Genomic DNA, 25504 nt, shown 5'->3' with positions numbered 1-25504 from the left:
ACTTATATCATTACAAGTTGCGGTGTTTTCTAACGTCAACTCTTTATAACGTCGAATCTCTTGCGCGTATCCGTTTCAACATTTTCAGAACAACAATTTACGGTTTGAGGATCCTACTCTACAACAAATTTCTGACTTTCTATTCCTTTGAACAGGCCGAACAGCGTTTTCTGTTTCTCTGACGTGGATAATGTTGACTCAACAAACTGTATTTTAAAGGAGTGGTTTTGCAGCTACTAAATTTTGGATAATGAGCATACACAATGAAGTTTAATAATGCACAGCATTTCAAATTAACAGGTTATAAATGGAAAAAATTCAATACTGAAAACCAACGTCTAGTTCATCAGCTTTAATCAACAAGAATTTTTCAGTTTTAGTGGTTATTGTCACATGAACACCTCACATTTTCATCGAATCTCATTCTTTTTGGAAAATTTTCACAGTGAAGTACATATCCTCGAACTACACGATGGCTCCGCTTTTGTGGAGCATTGTTAGACGATGGCTCAGTGCTAAATTTATGGAACTTTTCTTCAATTTTTGAGTTTTCTTCGAGAAGGCTAGGGAATCGTTCTAAGATGGAAGATATCACAGTCTTTCTGTTATCATCGGATGTGGATGATGTTGCTTGATCGATTTTATCGTGAATAGTGGTTAGTTTGGTTTCATTTCTACATGATTCGAACTTTTTCCACAGATTTTCCAAGTCTTCTAAAGCAGCGAAGTATTCTTCATGGCTCCTAAAGAGGGGCATACTTTCGAAATCGTAACTGCGCAAAATGCTCTTGATGTCCATGGGAAGTGATCCTATGTCAGAAGTCAAAGGATTGGGTAAATGCTGAGAAGTTATTTCAGTTTCCGAGGGGATTGAGTTGTTGATAAAGTCTTCTTCTTCGGTTATATTAGGCAATGTAGTAACAAAGTCAATAAATTTTTTGGGTATGAGGCAATGACCGAAGGTAGTCCAGCTTGAAATTGAATTGTCCTTCCTTTGTTGTATAAAGGCAATATTGTTTTCATATCGAGTTTGATAGACAATTGTGCGCCGAAATGAGCCTTCAAATTGCGTTAGGATATGATACATTATAAGTGTTAAACCGGCAGTTGAGTTCGGGTTTTGGCATACACTAACTTAATGGAATACCAGTCAAGAATGAAAACGCCAAAATGGTATTTTGAGAAGCAAGTCATTCAGTTGAAATTAAATTCAAAATTTTGGCTGGGATGTTAGCATTCGTTCTATTAGCCTAATTAGCCAAATAGTTTCCAATGAATATCTAAAACATTTTGAGGAGGCCTCAGTTGTAAAACCTGTTAGACGAATTTTTATTCTTGTTCAATTGTAAAATGGATTGAAGTTTCTCCTATGTTACTCGGACATTGACATTTCAAGGTTTTGATCTGATTGCTAGGCATAAAGCAGAAGAATTGCACTATGCGTGTGAGAAGTTCAGTCTGCTCTGCAAAATTCTTTCATAATGTTTTCAGCTAAAGGCACTTTTATTAGTTTAGTTAAGTATTCTTTAGTCTGTGATCAAGAATGCGTATATGAGAAAACTCTACTGTGTTGCAGCAAACGTTGAGATAGAAGGAGAGCAAGTACATAGGCTTGCAAATGTTTATTACGGAATACAATTCGACCCATAGTGTGCTCCATTATAACGTTAACTTAAATAAAGCAATTGAATAAACAGGACAAATCAACTTTATTTAAATTCAGCTATTGGCCTTATTGTTTGACTTTCATGGTTACAATTGCTTCTAGGTTATATAGTAACTTGTTCTAAGTCGTACGTTCAATATCAAGTTATTTGTACAATATTATTGTTTTTGCTTAGTATTGACGTGGTTTATTTTGAGGAACGATAAGAAACCCTCTGCTCACGTTTTCGTTTAGTAGGTAACAAACATGTTTTGCTCAAAGGCTCAACCTGAACCATAGACGTAAGTATGCACTAGTGTTTTCTGTATACATGTGCGGCACCTTTTGTTTGTCATGGAAAATTTGGTTTTCACAGAATTCACTCAGTAGCTTTTAAAGCTATGTGTCAATTTGAAGTATTTCAGTATGTTACTTAAATAATTCATAAATTTTAAAAACCTTAGTATTCATTAACGCAAACGCAAAACTTCGTTACTCCATAAAGCTATGGTATCAAGAATATTAAGCATTTAACCTATCAGAACGACATTTCCAATAAATGCAAGAAGTGAATACTTGTCCGTTCTCCTATGAGTTTCCTTCAGGCAAACAATTGAGGTCCTAAAAGTACAAATTCGTTAAAGTAGTAATGAAACATAAGCTTGTACATAAACATTTGTTAGACAAGAAAGTCTTATAAAACTTTGTATTGCATAGTCTAAATCTCTTTTATGTCAGCTAGGCATTGTTTTACCTTAAGTCTTTCAAATAAAAAACAAAGTTAACGTGGAAAACGTTTCTTTTCATACATTTGTTAATTTTGCAGTTCCGTTAGGGGGTCCTTTTTTGAGCGCCGAAAAAAAATTGTTTTCATACTACCTGTGAGACCGCTGATTCGTTTTTCATAGCGTAAATTGAAGATCAATAAAGCTTTAATGAAGATTAAGGTTTTGTTATATGATAACTATTGAAAAGAAACTTTTTCTTGTATGTAATGATTCTACCATTTATTGTTATAGAGGATACAAACTTTCATGAAGATAGAAATCATGTTAAATTACAATAGTTTTTATTGACAATAGTGGCATCTAGCAAAACACATAGTAGTAAAATTCCACCTAGAACTTTTTTCTAAGAGACAGTTTTACATATTTCTCACAATGTTTAAGCTCAGAGAAAATTAAAATACTGCAATAAAAAACCTGAAGATCAAATTAGCCTAATTGCCTCTATAATCAGGATTTGTTTGTTTTGCTGTTTTTTTTTGTCTTTGACTCTGTTGAAAGAACTCAAATCGACTATTCATAGCATCCATAACAAACAAACTTTGAAAACATAGAAACCCTTTCGGTAAGATACCATCAAAACGAGGTACACAAAGCCAAGAATACTTATTAACACATTGAAAATTAAAACACTAATTTCCGAAAATTTTGAATACTTTAAACTTTGAATTTAATGTACTATGGATACCAAGGTTTTAACACTGGAACCTTTTCAAAATTTACCAAAAAAAGTAGAAATTTACTTGTCAGTTTAGCGATGGCATCAAAGCGCCTAATGTGACTTCTACTGTATGTGTTGACGGTTTTTATGGTAGCAAAAAATCACAGTTAGTTTTGTTAACTGTTACCTAATGTGGTCATGACTTAAAAGTATCTCCATATTAGTTAATTTGGTATATTTAGAGTTCATTAGCCGAACATTCTGCAAAGAAAATTAATCATTTAAGAAGTTGCACTGACCGCTCTCTTCAGAAAATTACTGGTAAAATATGTCAACGGTGCCTATTTTGGAAAATCATGCGTTTTTTCTGTTTTTTTTTCTACGGATAAATGCAAAATTATAGTCTTTAGGAACGCTTGTAGAACTCGTGCAGTAACTATTACATAATAGACCTTGTGAATATAGTCTATATAAAATAGTAAACTATATCGAAAAGCTTAGTAAAACCAAAAGGTCTCCTTCGCGTTTTTGACACATATATAGCTGTAGTTTAAATAGATTGTGAGAACGTGTTTCAATTGTTTTGCGTTCGCAACTTTATAGCACAACTCAACTATTATGAGATAAATATCCCTTGAATACTATTTTTAGATCACAAACTCAAACTCAATCTCAAACTTTGAATTTTATTTAGAGCGATAGGTCAAGTTTTCACATTTCATTATATTTGGTAATTCGAAGTTACACGGTCGCCGATTATTGTGTTTTTAGTACTAAAAGTAGTCTTTTTTCAAAATCAATTATCCTTGAATAGTGTTTTTAGATCATAAATTGAGACAGAAACTCAAAACTTCCACTTTTATGTAGAGTGATTGACCAAGCATCACTATTTTGTTATACTTGCTTATCGAAATCCATACCGCCTCCGATTGTTGAGTTTTGAATACTAAAAAAGAGGTCTTTTTGTTTTTAAAAAGTCAATTATCGTTGAATACTATTTTTAGATCACAAACTCGAATTCGAACTCAATGGTTCAACTTTTAGTTAAAGTGATTGGCCAGGTTTCACAATTATATTATACATGCATATCCAAAGCCATACCGTCTCCGGTTGTTGAGTTTGGAACACTAATAAAGAAGAATTTTGTTTCAAACTCCGCAAAAAGTACTTCTCTGAAACCATTGGGTGTAAGCAGACGTTGAAAACAAACACAATTTGTTCAATTAAACACCTAAATTTAAGGTTTTTGTTTGAGCTCATAAATCCAACAAGACTGTTTCGCTTAATTTCGTTGAGAAACGTTTCATGAGGTTGATTTGATTTCAATTTTCTTCAGATAAACAATGACCAAATGAAATTTAATAAAATTAGGAAGAAGTTAATATAACAAAAATTGCAAAATCATTGCAAAATCACAAGACTGTTTCGCTTAATTTTGTTGAGAAACGTTTCATGAGGTTGATTTAATTTCAATTTTCTTCAGATAAACATTGACCAAATGAAATTTAATAAAATTAGGAAGAAGTTAATATAACAAAAATTGCAAAATCATGTAGCGCTAAACTTTTAATGAATAAAAAGTTCACAATTACAATCTTAGCTGTGAACACATACTGAGCCGAAGCTAAGGTTAATATGAAACTCAACTAACACATGTCCTTCTGGCAAGCTATCCCAGCAGTTTTCAGTCTATAGAAAATTTGTAACGGAAGGATTCAGAAAAAATTGTGTATTACCTGACAAATGAAACAACAGGTGACTCTGAATAAACATACGAAAACAACTATATAGCGTAAAACCTGTTTTTTGGATTATATAGGTACCCTGTAAATTGTTTGTTTCTATTAAGGTACAAACTATGGAGTTTTTGAAGCAAGCTTGTTTCTATAAAGTTGATATTATAAATAGACATAGTGCGACGCCATTGTGAACCAGTCAATGTTTGCGCTATACAATCCTTCATATTAGAAATTTTAAAAAAATTGCGTTTCTTATCTATCAATTAATTGCGAATGGAATCAGACGTTAAACATTGAATTAACAAAAAAACAGCATTTGAGCAAAAAGGCTTATGCCTGATCCCTCATAAGTGAAAAAAAGTGTACAAAATTTGCTTTTCAAAAAATGAACAGCAATAAAACTTATTTGAAGTTCTAAAAATTAGACTGGTTCACTAAGCAATAAAACCCTACATTGATTTAATTATTTAAATATCATTCATGGATTTTTTAATTGTTAATTAACAAATTAACATTGAATTGAAAATTACTGGGTTCATGTATTCGACAAAGCTTCAGCGTTTTTTATATCTTTGAAAAAACTTCAAACACTTAATGATTTGTTGTAAATATTCGCGGGTAAGTTCTATCGGTCTGTGTCAGTCAGGGCATATTACTTTGAGATAGATACAAGCTTCTGTTGTTTATGCTCAACGAGTCTCTAGAGATAGGAATTGTTTTCATTTTTTAGAAAAACAAAAAAACTTTGTTGTAGATAGTTAGTAAACAATAGGTAATATTTGAAGGTATCAAAAGGAAGTAGTAGTAGGTACTAGTGTAACTTAGAAACAATAAATAGTGCTAGTAGTCAGTAATAGTATCTAGTAGAAATTGTAGGTAGTACTAGTATGTAGCAGTAGTAGTAGGTACTAATTGTAGATAGTAGTTGTAGGTAGTAGTAGTAGGCAGTAGCAGTAGTAGGTAGCAGTAGTGTTATGTTAAATTCCAATATGTTCGCCAGACTACTTAGCCCAATTCTATGTTATAAAAAATCTGCTCCTTTTAATTTTAGATTCCTTTGGATTTACCTTTTTCCGATGTTCTATGAAATATCGTTACGGTAATCTCATTTTAAAACGTGGACAGAACAAAAAGTAATCCAAAGTTTTAACACAGGGTTACTGAACGCAGTAAATTTGATCCAAGAAGACACTATTATGAAGGTGTTTGATTTCTGGTTGCTTGAGTTGCTCTGGTACCTTACTTGCAGTGTTCAATGGTTGAATTTATCGGAAGCGTTTACTGACGATGATTTTCGCTATTGTTTAATATTTCAGTCCCAGCACGCAATATCCATTATTGCTATTCCCAAAACGCAAACAAAACCTATACATTTCAGAAGCTGTTTCTATCAGCCACCCACCTGTCCAATGTTTGTGTTTGTTCTTGCTTAATTGATAAAGTGACTAATTATCTTTTGAAAATTTTAGCGCTTTTTACAGTTCCAGAACAAACTACTCTTCTTGTACATCATAACACTATTTGTCTGATTCAAGCTCTTGATGAAGTCCTATCATTCTACTTTATTTAACTAAAAAGTTCAACTGCTCCTGCATATCATAGTTTTCCACCAACATTTTCGGTTTTTTGCAGAGTTTATTCTTTTTATTTAGCTCAATTTATTGTTTATCTCCCAACAATTCATCTCATATATATTTTTTCATATAAATAATCTTGCTCATTCCTAGACGGGTAGCTGAATAAGTGTAGAAAAATCTGTTTTTAAAAAAGCATTCTCAGAACATCAAAAAGTTGTTTTTGTCTTCTGTGTTGCACTTTATTATTTTCTTGCCAAGGATTCAAAGACAAAGAGCATGAATTTAATTTTTTTTCTCTAAAAAACCTTGATAGTTTTTAATATGGTAGCTAGATAGGTGTCGAAAAATCAATTTTCAAATAAGCAAGCTCAGAACATCAAAAAATTGTTGTCGTCTTGGGTTGTGACATTTTGCTTGCCAATGTTTAAAGGACAGAGTTTATCAACGCTGAAGGTCAAAATCTGTTTGCAAGATATAATAATATTGGATCGTGGAGACAAGTAACAACATTCTTCTAAACAGTCAAATTGCCCTCCAGGGACTTATCTCCCTCTCCTTTCGTCTGACTTACAAGCATATAAATACATAAATACATAAACACATTAAGACATATATACATACATTCCACTGTATGCATATAGAAAAAACATACATACATAAAACCAAGAACGTCTTGACATTTACACATTTACAATTTCTACACCCAAACATACATTTCAGCTTATACTCATACAAACCTATTACTAAACTTAAGCACAGTTATACTTATTTTTGAACAAATATACACTTTCATATATACTTTCATTATTATACACATGAATACGCATGATTTTATACTTAAAATTTTCATTCTTTTCTTTCTTTCATATATTCATTCAGAGGTAAAAATTACCTTTCTGAACACATGCAAGCAAATATACGGACTTGTTTTGATGTAAACATACATAGTTACACATGTATATAAAAAAATAAAGACAAGCTTTCCTTATCACACTGTACATTTGCAAATGTATTGTCAACAAAAACTGCTTCTGACTCCTCTTTGACTTATTTCAGACTATTTCAGAAACTGAGTTATTTGGTCCTACTTGGTTGAACAAAATGAAGTCCACAAAAATCACTTTTGAGTGCAATTTCTTAGCGCAAAATCCATTCCAGACCATTCTAGGACTTTAAAATATTTTGGAATTTTTTTCTCAAAAATTTGAAATTTTTGTATGTTTCGACCCCCATACTGCATAGGTGAAAAAACTGAAGTTAACAAAAAATCTCTTTTGAGTGCTCTTTCATAGCGCAAAATCCATTTCAGACCATTTTAGGACTTTGAAAAACTTTGAAAAATTTTCAAAAAATTTTTGAAATTTTTGTATGTTTCGACCCCCATACTGCATAGGTGAAAAAACTGAAGTCAACAAAAAACTCTTTTGAGTGCTCTTTCATAGCGCCAAATCCATTTCAGACCATTTTAGGACTTTGGAAAACTCTGAAAATTTTTCGAAAAAAAATTTGAAAATTTTTCAAAGTTTTTCAAGTATGCCTCTCATGGTCTCAAATTGAAAAAAAAATTAAGGTTACTGCATCAGGCTATAACCATAGTCTAAGCACTCCGTACTACGCATTCTCTCTTCGGAAATACACATTGGAGCAGCCGGTGTCTGCCATGTTACTGGAGGGCGGGGGGGGGGTCCGGACACCCCCCTACAAGAACTCTCACCACCGAAAAACTGATTTTCTCTTAGTGAAAACAAGTTTTTTGGTTAAGTTAGGCCAGTCAACTTAACCCAAGAACTTCTCCCAGGCTGGCGAAACTTAACAAAAAAACTTGCTTTCACTAAGAGAAAATCAGTTTTTCGGTGGTGAGAGTTCTTGTAGGGGGGGGGGGGGGGGGGGGGGGGGGAGGGGGGGTTCCGGACCCCCCCTCCAGTAACATGGCAGATATGTATACTACTTATGATCCTAGTTTGATTATTTGACTTTTTTTACCATAGCAACTTAAGTTTCTCATATATATTCATAAGGCATCGCTTTTGTGATTCCCTGTCATCACCATGTGATCCACCAAAAGATCCCGTGGTGAAAAGATGCATGCTAAATATCAGAATAAATTTATGTATATGACCAAATTTATCTTAATTTATGCAGCATTGTTGTACCTATAAACGTTAAATTAAAAAAAACATGTTTCTGCACTTAACCATTTCTAATTAGGTATAAAACTAAATTTATCTTCATGGTGCACGTTAAGCGCCATCATTTAGACTGCATATGCAATCTATTCAATTTAGTCGATATCTAATACAAAATACTGGAAATTGTGGCACCAGTCAATATTTCTTGTGCTACAGAGGAAGGACTTTGTATAAATTCCCATAACTTCAGTCGGTTAACGTATTTTAGTATTAAATTAACCAAATGAATTTATGAGAATTTATATCAAGTCCTTCTTCTATGGCACATGAAATATTGACTGGTGCCACAATTTTCAGAGAAGGTTAGACGCCAACTAAACTGAAAAGATCGCATGTGCAGTCTGAATGAGGACTCTTAACGTGCAACATGAAAATAAATTTGGTTTAACTGTTTTTCCTCAAATGTTCCATGATCTCGTGATGGCAACCACGAAACCGTGAAAGTCATATATGAGTTTCAGCAAACTTGGTTTCACCAAGCTTAGTAATTCCTTAACGGGGCTTGGATGTTGGGTATTCATATGGTTATGATTTGTAGTTAAAATTCTTCTCAGCTAAATCAAATAGTTATTCTTTGACTTCTCTAATAAAATTGGGAGGACTTGAATATGGATCATAATTGGGAAAATCACAGCACCAGTGACATCGAATCGTTGTAGTTTGTAACTCGGTAGAAAAAATTACGTCGGCAACGCTGGGGATTACAATTGTTTGAGTAAAAAGAATCTTTTTTTGTTAGATCGTGTTTTGGATGTTCATTTTTCATTTGCCAAAATTGCTATGCCTTAAGGGGAAGTTTACTGGTCAAGTTTTTTTCGTTTAAAACCACGATATTCAAGATGAATGTGATATGTGATTGGAAATAAATTTACTGATCGATGAAAGTCATTGTGTTCTTATTTTTGTAAAATGACTGCTTGATTGTATTCATTTTAAAATTCGTCTTTTGAGACTTTCCATTTGCCTGATGATAATTTTACTGGCATACCAAATATTTGATCCATAAAAACCGATAACCTAAGTTTTATTAATTTGCATTTTACTGACAATTTTGTTTTGCTTTGAATTGATCTCTTTAGATACGCAATTTTCTGATTACCTTGCAGTAAAGCAAAACTAAAGATATAACACCACTATAAAATTTCTGAAAATTATATAACTAGGTCTCTCAAGTTTCTTTCTTGTCAGATGGTTCCAATGGTGAGAAGACGCAAAGTTTGCGTGTTTTGATTCTTTTTGAACTTCTCGATATTGATAATTGGCCAAATCTCCTTGCTCCAAACAAAAACAATTTTACATATCTTTTTCCAGCTGAATTTATTGTTCACAGTGCTTATGATTGTTGTGTCATCTGCGTATAAGTAGCACTCATTGACAATTATTTCCGGGTAAGTCATTTACATAAATGGAAAAACGAATAATGTAAAAACTGACCTTTGAGGCCCACCGCTGGTGATTGGTCAAAAATCCAATTTTCCCCAAGATATTAAAACTCATTGCTTTCAGTCAAATGGAAAAACGAACAATGTAAAAACTGACCTTTGTGGCCAACCGCTGGTGATTGGTCGAAAATCCATTTTTCCCCAAGATATTAAAATTCATTGGTTTCAATCAGTCAAATCTAATGCAAACAACTTTTATAAAGCACTATCAAATCCCATTCGGCTTAACTTTAAAAGTACGGTATTAAAACTGATGGTATCAAAGGATTCTGCTATGTCGAGATACACTGTTATCGGAATTTTGCTAGCCTCGCGTAACCCATACAACCTGTTGCAATAGAGAAGCACTTGAGTGATGGTTGAACAATTTTTCTTAAAACGATGCTGCTCCACTCAAACTTTTGTTGCTCCAAGAACAAGATCTGTTTAGACATCATAAGGGGCTCGTACAAGAACAAGATCTGTCCGGTCACCATGAGGGGCTCGTATTTTTTTCCACAAACTAGAAAATTTACCTTTGCCAAGACAGCAAGTGAAAACAAATAAAATTTGATTCGAAATATACGGCAAAGCAGACTTCAGAAACTGTGGGCTGATTCCATCAAATAGCACTACTAAGAATGTTTTTGATTTCAACCATCAGTGCTTCTTCATTAAACCTATTATCATCAAAAAAAATGTCTGGACTTTTGGTTCAATGAAATAACAATTTCAGAACCGTCTTGGACAAAAAAAATTAAAATAATTGCTGAAACTTTCTGCAATGCCCCTTTTTTCCAAAAACTTCTTCTCCTATGAACACCATTTCGTAAAAGTTCCCATGAATTCAGTCGGTCAACGTAATTTAATCTTAAATTAACCGACTGAACTTATAAGAATTTTCATGAAGTCCTTACTCTATGGCGCATGAAATTTTGAATGGTGCCAAAATTTTCAGTTAAAATATTAAAAGTCAACTAAATTGAATAGATCGCATGTGTAATCTAAAAGAGGAACTTTTATACCTTTTTTCAGCTGCAATTTATTGTCCAGAAGTGCTGATGACTATTTTATCATCCAGCTGAATTTATTGTTCACAGTGCTAATGATTGTTGTGTCATTTGCGTATAAATAGCACTCATTGACAATTGTTTTGGGTAGGTCATTTATAAAAATGGAAAAAAGAAGCCCTGTAAAAATTGACCCTTGAGGCCTACCGCTGGTGATTGGACGAAAATCCAATTTTCCCCAAGATATCAAAACCCTTTGCTCTCGATCACTCAAATCTCAGGCAAAAAGACTGAAGAAAGCACTATCAAATCCCATTCGGCATAATTTTAAATGTAGGATAATAAAATTGGTGGTATTAAAAGCTTCTGCTATAACGAGATACACTGTTACGACATTCTGCTCGCCACACGTAACTCATACAACCTGTGGCAGTAGAGATGCAATTGAGTGATGGCTGTACAATTTTTCCTAAAACCATGTTGCTCTACTCAAAATTTTGTTGCTGCAAGATCAAGATCTGTTTAGACATCATAAGGGGCTCGTACAAGAACAAGATCTAACAAATAAAGGGGTCGTACATCCTCTGTTTCCCACAAACTGAGAAACTTACATTTGATTAGACACAACTGAAAGCAAATGAAAATTGATTACGAAAAATACAGAAAAGAAGATTTCAGATTTTTTTGGCTGATTCCATCAAATAGCACCACTACGTATGTTTTTGATTTCAACATTCACAGCCTCTTCGCTAAATTAATATCATCAACCAAGAAATGTTTCTGGACTTTGATTTAATAAAATGGCATTCTCAGAATCATCTTGAACAAAAACAGAAGCAAAGTTTTTGCTTAAAGATTCTGCAATGCTCTTATATCCAAAAACTTCATTTCCTATGAACACCATATCGTATAAAAACACCGTTTCGTTTGGCACAACCTGCTTTTTTTGTTGTTTGTCTCATATTTGATATCCGTCGTATGTTGCTTGCTTTTCTCAACGAAATTTTTCCTGTCTTTATTTAGAGAAATGGATAATTGTTCACTGAGTCGTGAAATTTTCTCCGCGTTTTGGTATACTTTTCAAAAGTTGTTCTGATTTTATTTTCAAAATGGATACTGTTAGAGGACATGTAAAAAGACGCATTGATTCTTCTAGACGTTTTTGTTGGATTTTTAATCGAAGACGCCAGTTCTAATTTACGATAAAATGAATTGATAATTTTGTCAATTGAGTTAATTGAAGACATCGGAAAATTAAAATTTATCGTAAATTCGTCCCAATTTTTTAGCTTTGCCAATATTTTAACGTTTTTTTTTGGCACAACTTTTGCTCAGCATATTTAATCGAAAGACAAGCAAACAAACATTTGTGATTTGAGAACGAGGTCTTAGATCACGATTCCTTCAATTCCTTCAAGTCTGATTTTTCGAAAGAGGAATTTTAACTTAATGTATGCCAATTTGTGTAAGTGAAGTGAATGTCAAAACTCCGAAAGAAAGTGAAGGATTCAATGGTTTCAATCTTCCTGGACATCTAGTGCAATATTCTGAATTGTTTTGCGTAACAAGATTGCACTGAGTCCACATTTGTCAGCTGGGAAATTATTAAGGTGAGAATAACGATTGTAACCTCCTTGTAGACATATAAACAATGACAAAAAAAATCTGAATTTGTTCTCAAAGCTTCCATTTTGAAATATAATGTGTTTCTATTTGCTATTAGGGTGCCTCCATGTGTTCCAACTTTTCTATCTGGTCGCGACTGAATTCAATAAGATTGAATAATTGAGACTTCTTGGTTTCCAATATTACGGTCTATCCAAGTTTCTGTGAGGCAAACAATGTAGGGATTAATAGTTTCCAGGAGGGTATCCAACTCAACTCGTCTATCCAATTTTAATCATGAACAACAATTCAATCATAGTGCACGCAAAATCCTACTTAAAGGTAGTCAACTGGAATCAGGAGAGTTTGCTACTAGGCGACTATTTTCTTCTATAGATGTTATTATCAATCATTTTGTTTTTGAAAAATGGCTGATCTAATTTTAATGTCTGACCGGTTGATGCTTATGGATTGGGCAAGTTTAACGCGAATCTCTAGACTTTGTCTTCGTCTCACTCAAATTTTTGATAGAAACCGTTTTTTTAAAATTGTCGGCCCTCAATTCTGAATTTGACATTAATATGATATTGCAATCCTTGTTTCACAAACAGCGGTCGCGGACGGTGTGGGTTGGGGCAAATTAAAAGACGAAAAAAGTCTTCAGAATTTAATGCCTGGACTCCAATTTCTTCAACGGTTTTTCTGTCATGATTTATTTTGTCCAATACGTTTCAATTGCATAGCTTATTTTCTCTTGTACTCAAAAAAATGGCTTGATTAGTTAGATCAACATTGAGTCCTAAATTCTCAGTTATCTGTTGAGATTCAGTCTCGTGTCGTGAATTTTAGGCGTCAATATATTTTCTTCTATGTTGTTTAGCATTTCGTTTTTAAACTCAGTAATCTTTGTTGAAAATCACTTTGCAAATTTTCGATTTCGTTGTTTTGATTATCTATGACGTTTTCTCTACAGGCAACGCAGGCCCAAAAAGCACCATTTATTTTATTCAACGCCATGAACCTCTCAGGTGACACATCTGTTGAAGCAGTAGTTTTTGCAGTTTAAATTGCAGGAGCCGTAGAGAAAACTATCAGAGGCGTGGTTACTTGTTTCGGTACCTTTCTTTTCCCACTTCTGACTTGTGCATAAAAATGGACGTTGGGGATTGGTTTCAATTGTTTTTACAGGCAAACCGCCCCAGAAAACTGAAGGGGCAGACTGAGCTACTCTCACAGTTAGTCCACCCCTGAAAACATAGGAACGATCTAACTGGATAACTGATATTAAATACTTCGGCTTACCCCAGTAGAGCCAGAGAAACTGCACTCCAATTGCAATCCTCGAAAAAACAGGTTGTAGCAAAGGTGTGTAAGCTTTCTTCAATAAGAAAGTTTAATTTTCAAGTTGCAGATTCCATCAACTCAGCAACTCAATTTGAATTTAAATGATTAAAATCAAAATTAAAATGAAACTAAAACTAAAATTAACAAAAATTTAATACTGGCTATGTGTGATAACAAGAAACGCTGTTTGATTGCTGACCCGGTTTGTGGAAACCAAAGTTTTCACCTTAGTCTGAACATTTGTTCTTACAGTATTTTTCTTTACGTTTATCTGTCTACAGTACATGAACGGTAAAAACTACATTATATGACCGTGGGTTTATATGCGCGACTGTTTTTTATTCATTAGAAGTTGCCCGATCGATATATTTGACGTAGAATGACATGAGTGGTATCATTAGAGAGCCCGTCAAGATAGAAACTTTACATAAAAGAAATTTTTCATTTCGTTCTTTTATAGGAGTTATTTGTGTTTAAAAATTTACTATAATAAGAAAATTGATCTCCATTGTTTGACAATTAATACTGGTACGAATTAGCCAACTTTTTTTTTATTATGGCCTGCTGTCCTGTTAATAGATATTGTTCGTTGTGCTCTCGAATTGTCAGCAAGTTTGTGGCATTTACTTTTTTGCCTTTGCCTTTGTTTTCATTTTATCACTCAAAAAGTTTATGTTTTATTGGTGTGTGTTTAAATTAGTTTCCAATATTGTATTAGTTTTTTAAAAAGGAAGTATGATCCAAAATGAGTACTATGTATTGTTAAACACTTCTTCAATAAAACACAGGCGGATTTCTCAATATTTTTGCTATTTGATTTAAAAAAAACTATAACAAAATCGATATGCGAGCTATTTTTACCTCCATTTCCTACACACAGAGGACTAGTTTGAAATGCAGCTGATTTTTTGCTGACAATGGAAGTTGTCTACAATATTTTTCTCTCATTGCGAAATTCACAACGTTTTCAGAAAACTCAATAAAATGTGAGGAATTTGACAGAAAATTTTCTTTTATCTGTTGCAATTTTGTAATTTTATTTTCCGGCAACGAGCAGTGAAAACCAGTCAAAAATTTTGCAATTGACGGGTTTGCCGACGAGAAACAGATGACACTTAATCTATCAAAAACTATAAAAATTTAAACATGATCAAGGGTATTAAATATCTTAAGAAATAGACTTAAAAATTAGCTAAGATTTTGTTTTCAATTAAAATTTCTGCAAAAAATTAGATATAAACTGTCAACGCTCTTAATACTCAAGCAACACGGAGGTCACTAGTAAAAACTCCAGCATTATTATCAAAGCCGAGACTTTTTAAAATGTCAAAAGTCTTTTGTTACTTTGTTGCGAGATATAAGTCATGTTGTTATCATTTGCTTTTATACATGTTCATGCGTACAATTTAGTTGCAAAACCCAGTTATACCTTCTTTGTTCAGCCTCTGCGAGCTGTTCTGTCAATTTTTATTCCCCTGAAGATTTTTTTAGGCCAATTTTTCAGTTCTTTTAGCTACTGGTTTCTTTTTTGACATGAACTTCTCCAGAAATAGTCTTTTCAAAAACAAATGACGAAAAATTTCACCAAACATTTTGTTTTAAATTTTAAGAGGAACTGATTTCTTAGGGTTCTTTTCAGTCATTTTGCTTATTGCATGGTAGAAATGAATCTGTTTAAAAGTTGTACAGATGTTCGATGACTGCGCATTGCCTTTTTTACACAACTGTCATCAGAAAATCTGTTAGTGTCAAATGGCCAGAGCAAAAATAGAAATTGTTGAGAGGAAGGATTCAAGTTAAAATTCTGAGATTTCAATTGTCACTATTAGCCGTTTGGGTTCATCAATAATAATTTTTTTTTGTGAAAAACCTTTGTTTTCTTCATTTTTTTTGCATTTTACGTTGATTATTGTATTTATCTAAACTGCAATTGATGGCGACATTTAGCTTGTGTAAATTTTGCTGCAAAAAATTAATTCAATGAGTTTTGATGCTATGCTTATTTTGAATTGAGTCTAGGTGAAACAAAATAATGAAATGATGTTCAACATTTTTTTTTGCTCATTGCAAACTATTGTTTTTAACCTCATAGAGTGACTGTAAATTTTGTCACTGACCTAAAATAAATGGCCCGCAAAAGTGTTTTTTCTTGTAGTTTTCGAAATTTCTTCACTTTCATTTTTTGGTTATCTTAATGATATGATGTAAGTGTGACTAATTTTGAGCTACCAATTGCTATTTTACTGGTTTATATTTTCTGTATAGCCGTTCAACCACTTCTTTTGAAGTTGATTTTTTTGGAAACGTTTAAATACAGTTCATTTCTTTCACCTTTTAGGTTTTATGGTTTTTGTTTTCATTATGGTAAAATATAGGTTTTTTTTAAAAAAAAACTAGCTGCGTGCTCGTGAACGGCTTTTATTCCACAGTCCATTTTAAAGTTTTATTTCTTTGAGGTCTGACTTTTTGCAGTTTTTTGTCATCTTTAAAATTTATCTGTTAGTTTTCAAGAGTTTTCCTGTATCGATTAATTTTTTCACATCCACAAAACATTTTTTTTCCTTTTAAGAAAATTGTATTATAAACAAATTGTTTCCACAATTTGACCGAATAGTAAAGAGATGTCATCAATTTTCGTCATCTTTGATACAAACTGATTAACTTTGTATAACGTTTTCATTATCTTGGACAATTTTGCCTTATTTTTCATAATTAAAAATAATCAGTTACACTCTATTCAAGGTGAAATCATTTGAAGGAAGCAACATATTGGAATAATTTGAAAATTATTTTGTTTTGTTATTTTTTTTGAACATTTGTAATATAGAGATAAGAAAAACCCATTCGAATGCTTGAAACATTTTAATATGCCGAATGTCTCAAGCCGTTCCTCTGAAGTGTCATATTGTCTTTGATTAGAATTTGGGCATAATGTTAACCAGTGAATTGAATGTTCAACAATTCTGCTATATCTTAGACTAAAAAATGCTGATGTAAAAAAAACTCACGGAAATTCTTCGGATAAAATATTTTTTACAAATGTCACTTTTGTAAAATTTGTAAAAATATTTTATCCGAAGAATTTCCGTGAGTTTTTTTTACATCAGCATTTTTTAGTCTAAGATATAGCAGAATTGTTGAACATTCAATTCACTGGTTAACATTAACATTGCTTTGATATGATCACGAGAAACCAAATACAAATTGTTTTCTGATGATTTGCTGTGGTTTGAAACCAAGCATACCGGCGGTTTTCTACGATTAAACCAAACATACATACAATTTCCTACGCTTGAAACCGGACACGCAAACAATTTCCTAAACTTTGAAGGCAGGAACTATTGGATTAGGTCTAACATCTTTCACAATCTTTGCACAACTGAGTGATTCAAAGTCTACCTTGTTTTTGTTTAAAGAAGGTAATTTTTCATAAATTTATTAACTCATTTAAAAAGTTCATGAACTTATTTAAAGTACTGGAAATCGACTGTAAAAATTAATTGGCTCTAACGAGGAAAGAAGCGCCCTTAAACTGCGTTAAAATTTGTGGTAGAATTGCGTTGAAAATGCGCTTAATTTGTGAACGAATTTTTATCACTTCTAACAAGAATTATGTTATAGAAGTGAAAAGGAACCAGATAGGATACTCAAAGACAGTCTGCTAATGAATTTACCTGAAAATTATGCAATCCCTGCCATAGAAAGTCCAGTGGTTTGGAATGATGAAGATGAGAGATGTCCACGCAGGTTTATCCACCTCACCATATTCAAAAAGCGATGAAACTAAAATGATGGAAAACGCAGAGTTAGAAACAAGTGTTACGCTAGTTTTTTTTCAAAAAAACTTCTACTTCAATTCAACCTAAGAATTTATAAAGTTCTAAATAAAGATGTTAATAATTTTAAAAATGAAAGGAGTTTTTTTTTTAAAAAAAAAAGAAGCTGTTTCTTGGTCAAAATTCTTGGTATTTAAATCAACATTAGTATCATGATATAACGTACAATTTTAAAGTTTTAGTAGCATAATTTTTCAAATTCGATTGTTTAATTTTTGCTATAATCTAGAGATCAATTGACATAAATTTTATTCTTTAGATGTTTTTTTTACAATACGAGAAGAGGATCCGGCAATGTGAGTTCGCACTTAATATTGCGACCCTTACCCAGTCCAAAACCAACGCTTACCTTGCAATATGTAGCAATACTCCTGTGAAAAACTTGCAAGATTATACATAATCATACTAGAGCATCGCCAGATTTTTGCAAGATCTTCCAACATAGCAAACAGTCTTTTGACAAGAATCTTGCAATACTACTATCTTCTTCACAAGATAACAGTCTTTCTTGTAAGATTTTGTTTAAAAAGGAAGAGATATAACATTGATAGCTACTTTTTATTAGCTAGAATTCAAGTTGTCAAGTACACAAATAAGCGAAAAATATGGCAGTGCTTTCATTTCTTTTTCAGTAGGCATTTATCATTACTTTTTTTTTTACAAAAGAACAAAAAATGATTTTAAGGGACAGAAAAACGTTTGCAACTTTTTTGAAGGAACTAAAAATGCTAATTTTTTCCGGCTACATCATACTTAAAGTGCTACAAATCGATCAGTTGATATTTTAGAATTATTTAGATAGATAATGATGTTTCTCCAGAGATTCTTTTTATAGTCATGTGTATGCTACTGAAAATTTGGTGCCCCTAAATTTAAAAAAAAACATTTGGTTCGGTTAAGCCACAGTAACACCTGTTGAGTTACATTTAATTGTTCCGACCCCTCTTGAAGGGGGAGGAACTATATACTGAAATCGGTTTTTTGTTCAGTCAATTTTGACCGATCGATATATTCATCGTAAAGAGGTGTGAGTGGTACCATTGAGAAGCCCGTTCAGAGTAAAATATGGAATTAAAAAGATTTTTTTGGAAATGTAGCTTCTAGAGCGAGTTATGGACGTTTAAATTTTTGTGATTATTAGACAGATTTGCGTTATTTTTATTCACTTTTTCCGGAATTTTTACATAAATTTCGTCCATTTTGCTAAAAAATATTATAATTGTTGGAAATAGTGTTTTTGATTTTATCTTTAAAGACAGAAACCATTGTTGATTGTTTGATTTAAATTTTTGTTGCAAAACATTTTGGCTAATTATTTCAAAAATCAGCCTTTTTCATCAAAAAAGCACGAAATAAGCTTCTTTAGTCCACTTTGATTTAATTTGCAGGAATTACCCACCAAAAAACCATAAAACACAACCCTTTTAAACTCCAAAATGAGCTAATTCTACTTCAACTTCCATTAAGACTGCTCTGTAAATGAAAATTTGCCTTTTCTTGCCAATTTTACTCAATGATTATCAAAAACAACGCATTTATTTTTGGTTTTTTTACTAAGAAATTATCTATATCCATAATATTTGAAAATTTAAGTAGTCCTATAGAAAGAAAAGCATTAGCAGGGCTAATTTTGGACTAATCCTGGACTGTTATTATCCAAAAAGAGTCAGTTTGTAACCAGTCGTCTTTTTATTTAAAAAAATTTATCTTTTTTATGTTAATTAAAGAACAGAACCACGCAAATCAAAGCTAACTGTTGATAGGTACAACCAAATTTCTAAGCAAATCCCAATTAATGTATATAGTTGTTTACTTGAAAGCTTGTGGTCAATTTGAGTTTTTTAAAAATTTGATTTTTTTATAAACAATGGCTCTTTGAACGTTGCCTCAATTTGTTTTCTTAATTATGTCAACTTGTAGCTTAGTGTCAGCAAAAAAAGAATGCTTGTTCTTTCTACTGAAATGAAATTTAATCTTTATTGCGGTTTTACGCGTTAAGTTATGTTTGTCTGGCATTGATACTACTTGATTTCACAATTTTTTTTTTATTATAAGGCATTTCCCCATTTTTCACGTTTTTTCTCGTTTTGTCACATTATCACATTATTGGCAGTAAACATATCACATCATTGGTGTTCAAAAGAAGAAACATTTGAACATGTCAAAATCTTTAAATGTATAAATTTTTGTTTTAAGGGCTTCGACACCACTTTCTCGAAGAATTTGACTGAATGTTTTACTTTTGTTTTTAACTATCGTTTTTATTTTTCTTTTTAGTGGTATGAAGTTTTCTGAATAATGACAATTTTTTTTGGCTTTTTATAAAAATATAGATGAGCCGATATTCTGATTTTAGTAGCTGATGGCTTTCATGACTCTGAAGACAATTGTTTTCAAAAATTAAAAAAATCATTTTTAACTTCGCAATTTTGTTCTTCTTTTTTGTCTATTTGTTACCTAGTCTCGTTAGTTACAGGTCATATATGAAATTTTTGTTTGACGTCACGGGAAGGTGTCACAAGAGATTGGTGTCACATCTAATAATTTAAGGATTTCGTTATGACTTTACTGGCTTCGAAACGGGATTTTTGCACAAAAAAGTAAATTAATTTTTGACTTTTTTCTTATTTGACGTTCTTTTTTGTAGAGGTGACATTTTCTGAAAAATTACAGGTCTCAGCGGCATCCTTTGGACGAATAAAGGTTCCTATTTAATTATTTCATTTTGTAGCTAATGGCTTTCGTGTCTTTGGAAATAATTTTTTTCAAAAAATAAAATAGTATTACTTAGTTTTGCCCTTTTGTCTTTTTTGTCTACTTGTTACCCAGTCGCGATCTTTTTGTTCATACCCCTTTTTTTTAAAAAAAAATACTTGAATTTTTGGGCGTGTTCTATCTGTTCCTCATTTGGTTGACAATTATGCCAAAATTGTGGTTGAGTGGGACCTTATGTGCTATCTATAAGCCGATAAGCAGAGCTATAACAAGTCAGCGTAACATTTTAAATTGTACAGAAAGAGAAATAGGCTTGTATAATTGAGTTATATCATCATCTAGAAATGAACAGAAATGTGATTTTCACAGGATCATGGCAATGAGTCAACTTTTTCAACAGGCTGTTAAGAGTTATTTTATACAATAGTAACAGAGACAAGATACCGAGGAACCAAACATAGTTTGCAAATAATGCACGTAAAAAAAGTAGCAAATAAGTATTTTTATCCTGTTGAAACTGACTTGAAGTTTAGTACCGCCAGCCAGCCATTCAGTAAAACGTTTCTATATCAGTAAAATAAATAATGTTGACCGTTTTTCCTGCGCACTTTGAATTTTACCAAAGAGGTTTGGCCGCATTGAACACTTAAGTAAACAACAGCACAAACAAACAGAAAAATAACCGAAAAAAAGCTGTTATGGGATATTGGCACTGGTTCGATATCTTCTCCTAGGAGCTCATCTGTATATAGTAACGTACCACAGAAAAGTGAGACAATGCATTTGAGGACAAAAAAAATGTGCGCAGATTTCTTCAATTATACAAAATTAGTAAACTATTTACTTCATCCCATTAAAAATTCTAATAATGAAAATCAATCGGTTGAGATTCTTTGTATCATTTAGTTAAATTGCGATGGTTCTTCTTGAACCTTGTTCATACCAAAATTTTATTGTCTGATGAAACAATTAAGAAATTACGTTTGCTCCTATTAAACCGCAGTGACAGCTTTTGAAGTCTTTCATAATGAATTTTTGTAATTAGTAATATTTGGGCAAAACATAGCAATATCGAATAAAGTGCTAACTGGGTGTTGGCTTTTAAGATGGCCTACAGAAGTAAGATTGGAATCGTTGAAAAAATGAAAAGAAATGCAGTAAAGAAGAATGATTTTTTTTGGAAATAATGACATTGGTTCGATAACTTCTTCAATGCGCTATTCTGTGTATTATACTACGAAAACCCATTAAAAAAATATTTTGAGGCAGAAAACTTCTTGGAAGCAACTAAGTGTTATATTAGTAGTTTTATGAAATTGTTGAAATTACTGAAATTGACTTTGTAAAGTTATGCAAATCAATCAGTTAATATTTTTGTTTTCCTTAGTTAGATTGCAATGTTTCATCTGAGACCTATTTCATAGTCAAGTTTTTGGTACTGATGGCTTGGGGCCAAAAAAACTATATTTATATTTAGGAACCTCTTTATGCCCACTGACATATTTTCAAGAGTACTTTTTTTCTATTTTGATATCAATGTTTTGTGGGCCAAGAAGTTGCTAGTATTATCTAGAAAAACTCACTTTCGCTGTAACTGCTTTTTGCTCGGACCATAAAACTAGAGAAAGAAATCTTAAAATAGAATTGATTTTTTTGGTATAATAGCACTGGTTTCTCATATTCTTCAATAGTTTATTCTAAAATTTTTTGTAAAAAAAAACAAGAACAAGACATTTGCTGACAAAAAGTTGTTTACAAGCAAATTGAATGAAAAACCACTATATAGCACTTTCGTTATTATATTTGAATGGAATTCCTGCAAAGTTTTCTGGGTAGTTATATAAAAACTGACACATTAGTTTTTTCTCAGAAAATATGTGCTGATATATGTTCTCCTGAAGATTTGTACAAGATATCCGTGCCTAAACAAAATCTTACCAGTTAACCGTAATGGGTGACATTTAGGTCTTTGCAACAGTTTTATTTTTGACGGTATCAAATAAATAACAAAACAAAAAACTCTAATTTAGAAACTACACAAACTGTAATAAGAGTAGAAAGATAAATGAATTTTGTTCCTCTGATTTTGCTCTATGGTAATTGTTCTGATCGTCTATCGAATTCGGAATCTTTATATGAAAAAAGTTTCAAAAAATTGAGATGAAATCTAAGTTCTTTAAATTGTTGGTAAACTGAGTAATAACGCTAAGCTCGGTGTTGATACAAAATCCTAACAATAAAAAATCAGCAGAATTTTCCTAGCTCTTTTCTTATATTTTCTTATCTTTCAAAAAATTGAGATCTTGCTCTTTACAAACTTTTATGCCTGCTCTTTTTGAAACGCAAAATGCAATTTAGCTACACATAAAGTGTAGAGGCGATCATGTTGGGAGAAAATCGGACATGACAGTTATTAAAAAAAATGACTTTGGAAGAATGATTAAGTTTGGAAAAACATTTGTTTAAGTATAAAAGCTTCTATAACAAAAAAACACTTCTCTATTTTAATACTCATATGGTTTTGTGTTTTGTTAGACTAATTGATTGATATATCATTATTAACACGCTTGCCAAAAATCTTAAGGTGAAATGTGCTTATATAAAAGTCAGGAAAACTAATGAAAGCAAAACCGATAAAGGAGAAGATAAAAAGTTAATTATTCACATACGGAGGGATAAGGTTGATAAAAACCCAGTCATTTTAAAGATTGTTTAATCTTTTTATCAGCAACAGGTAATTTATTTGGTGCGTGTATTAGTTTGCAAAAGTTGAGACCTTCTACTTTGAAAAGAAAACAGCCAAGCTATAATCGAAGTCGCTTTTTGTTTCGGTGTTGGTACGGTTTTGTTCTAGCGACCTAAGAACGCATGCCTTTGTCCTATGAAAAGACCATGCTTGACAAAAAAAGTTTAAGAATAGACCATACTGGACCCAGAGAGCCATGACAAAATTTTGCTAGACTTTATTAATTAACTGGACTTTTGCTCGACTCAAATTTTGTCACTCTGGACACTTGCTTGACCCAAAATTTAGGCTGGAGTTTTTTCGACTAAATTTGGGCTCTGGATTTTTTCTTGGACCAAAAATATTGAGAAAAAAAATTGCGTCAACAAGAAATCAACATAATCTCTTCCCATTGGTCTATTTTTACCAGGTCAATTTTTTTGTAAAAACATTGGTCAAGCAAAAGTCTTTGCGTGAATTTGCATTTTTCCTTTATAAATTTTACGCGTATTAATATTGCTCACTGTTGCTTGTAAGGTAGTCAGCATGTATGGTTTTTCATCTTTTCCGATTCTGACAAAATATTAATCCGTTGAAAATCTGCATTCTTTTAAGAATCGATAATTCTTTGGAAGGGAGAAATACTGAATAGTGCCGCACTTTCATAACGGTTTTTGGGAAGAAGTTCATTACAAATAAATTGCCTAGTTTGATTCAGTTAAGTAATGCAGCAATTTATTCCAGCCTCAATACTTTATTTTAAGAATTTAAAAAGTTTTGAAGTATTTTGGCAGTTTACCAGCTTTATTTCTAGTTGCTGCTGTGCTGATTAGTCTTGCTCCGGCTCTCTTGCTGTTTCAGTATGTGTAGCAGCAAAAGAAACAGAAAAGATTGTTTTGTTCCCCAAATTTGCAAAACGCAGACTTATGAAAAGCTCTTCTGCTTATCCCAAGAAGCCTATGAAAAGACCATGCTTGTCCTAAAATCTCATACGACAAACTTTTGCTCGACCCAAGAAACTACCTTTGCTGGAATTTAACTAGGAAGCTGTACTGTGTAATTTTGGTCAATGCTGACCGACCCCCTTCTACTCTATTTGTGTCTTCTTGACTAGGGAGTTTTTTAAACTTAAAAAGGACAGCAACTGATAAATAGTGTGTAAACCTTATAAGGGTAAATCAAACAAGTGTTGCAAGCAGAATTAATGTTGACTACGGAAGGGCGAGAAAAATGTCGGAAAACCATGTATGCATGAACAAATTGAGCAAAGAGCGTTCTTCAATTATTTTTGTTGCGAAAATAAAATCATATTTTATCGCGAAATTGATTCGACCCTCTATTAAAGCAATAGAAAAGATATGGCCATCAGTGCTTCTCGCAGCAATTAAGTTCAATTTTTGTCTTATAAATTGCGAGAAAGAATTTTTTGGAAGACTTGTTTGTATTATTCTGCGTGATTCGATTTTTTGGCCTTCAAGTGAGGAATTAGAAGAGGCTAAGTTATAACTGATGATATATTAAGCCAACGGATCCTACTTTTGAGGCAGTTAAGTGTAGTTTGCGGTTTCAATTTGAAGATTATGTAAACCATAAATCAATTTCTAGATTGAAAGACAAAGATGAAGTCATTTTTGTTTTTCTTTTTAAACTGGTTTAAAAATCAAATTGTGAATCAATCGGCCGAAAAATAAAAATTGCAAAATATAATGAAAATTAAGTGAAAATAATGGAAAAATAGCAAAATAAATAAAATAAATTAAATAATGGATACTTACAAGCAATATCTAAGAAAGTTGAAATGAAAAATATAAAAAGTATGTGTCGAACAGTCATATCTCGATGGATGTAGACCGTATAGAGGTTAAACAGTTCTTCCACCAACTATAATAAATGGAAACAATGTTCAAACAGTCTTCGAGTGCTCATTAATTTATTAGCTTTTGTAAAACTCATATTTGCCAGAATTGTTAGTTAACTATAAAGTGCATCCTCAAATGATGCTGACATTAACTTTACTCAACCTTGAAAGCTCTCGTCAGTGATCAAAGAAGTCAAAACTTTGCAAAATTTGTTGCAGGTGAACAAGGGAAGAATTCAAATGCTTCAAAAAGTTACGGTAATATTTGAATCGGTCATCAAGTAAAGCAGCCCTTAAAACCGGTCATCTTTCTTGAGACTGAGGGACAAAATTCTGGTCAGATAATCTCAGTTTAAAATCAATCGCCTCTTGATCAACCTCTAAATGTTTTTTT

General features: G+C 32.3%; 1 protein-coding gene across 1 annotated transcript in view; it reads right to left on the bottom strand.

Moving 5' to 3' along the window:
• LOC142347949 (uncharacterized) overlaps positions 1-25194 on the bottom strand; it is a 58246-nt gene extending 33052 nt beyond the window's left edge. Inside the window, exons 1-2 of the mRNA XM_075399114.1 lie at positions 25028-25194; positions 17651-17759 (exon numbers count right to left, since the gene is read on the bottom strand). Of these exons, the coding sequence (XP_075255229.1) occupies positions 17651-17759; positions 25028-25085 (167 nt within the window). The 5' untranslated portion in view covers positions 25086-25194. The remainder of the gene's footprint in view (positions 1-17650; positions 17760-25027) is intronic.
• Positions 25195-25504: the final 310 nt, after the last annotated feature.

Source organism: Convolutriloba macropyga, chromosome 10 (assembly GCF_964194025.1).
Source record: "Convolutriloba macropyga chromosome 10, txConMacr16.3, whole genome shotgun sequence".
NCBI lineage: Eukaryota > Metazoa > Xenacoelomorpha > Acoela > Convolutidae > Convolutriloba > Convolutriloba macropyga.
Note: the sequence above shows the minus strand (reverse complement) of the source record. Positions and strands in the feature narration are given on the sequence as shown.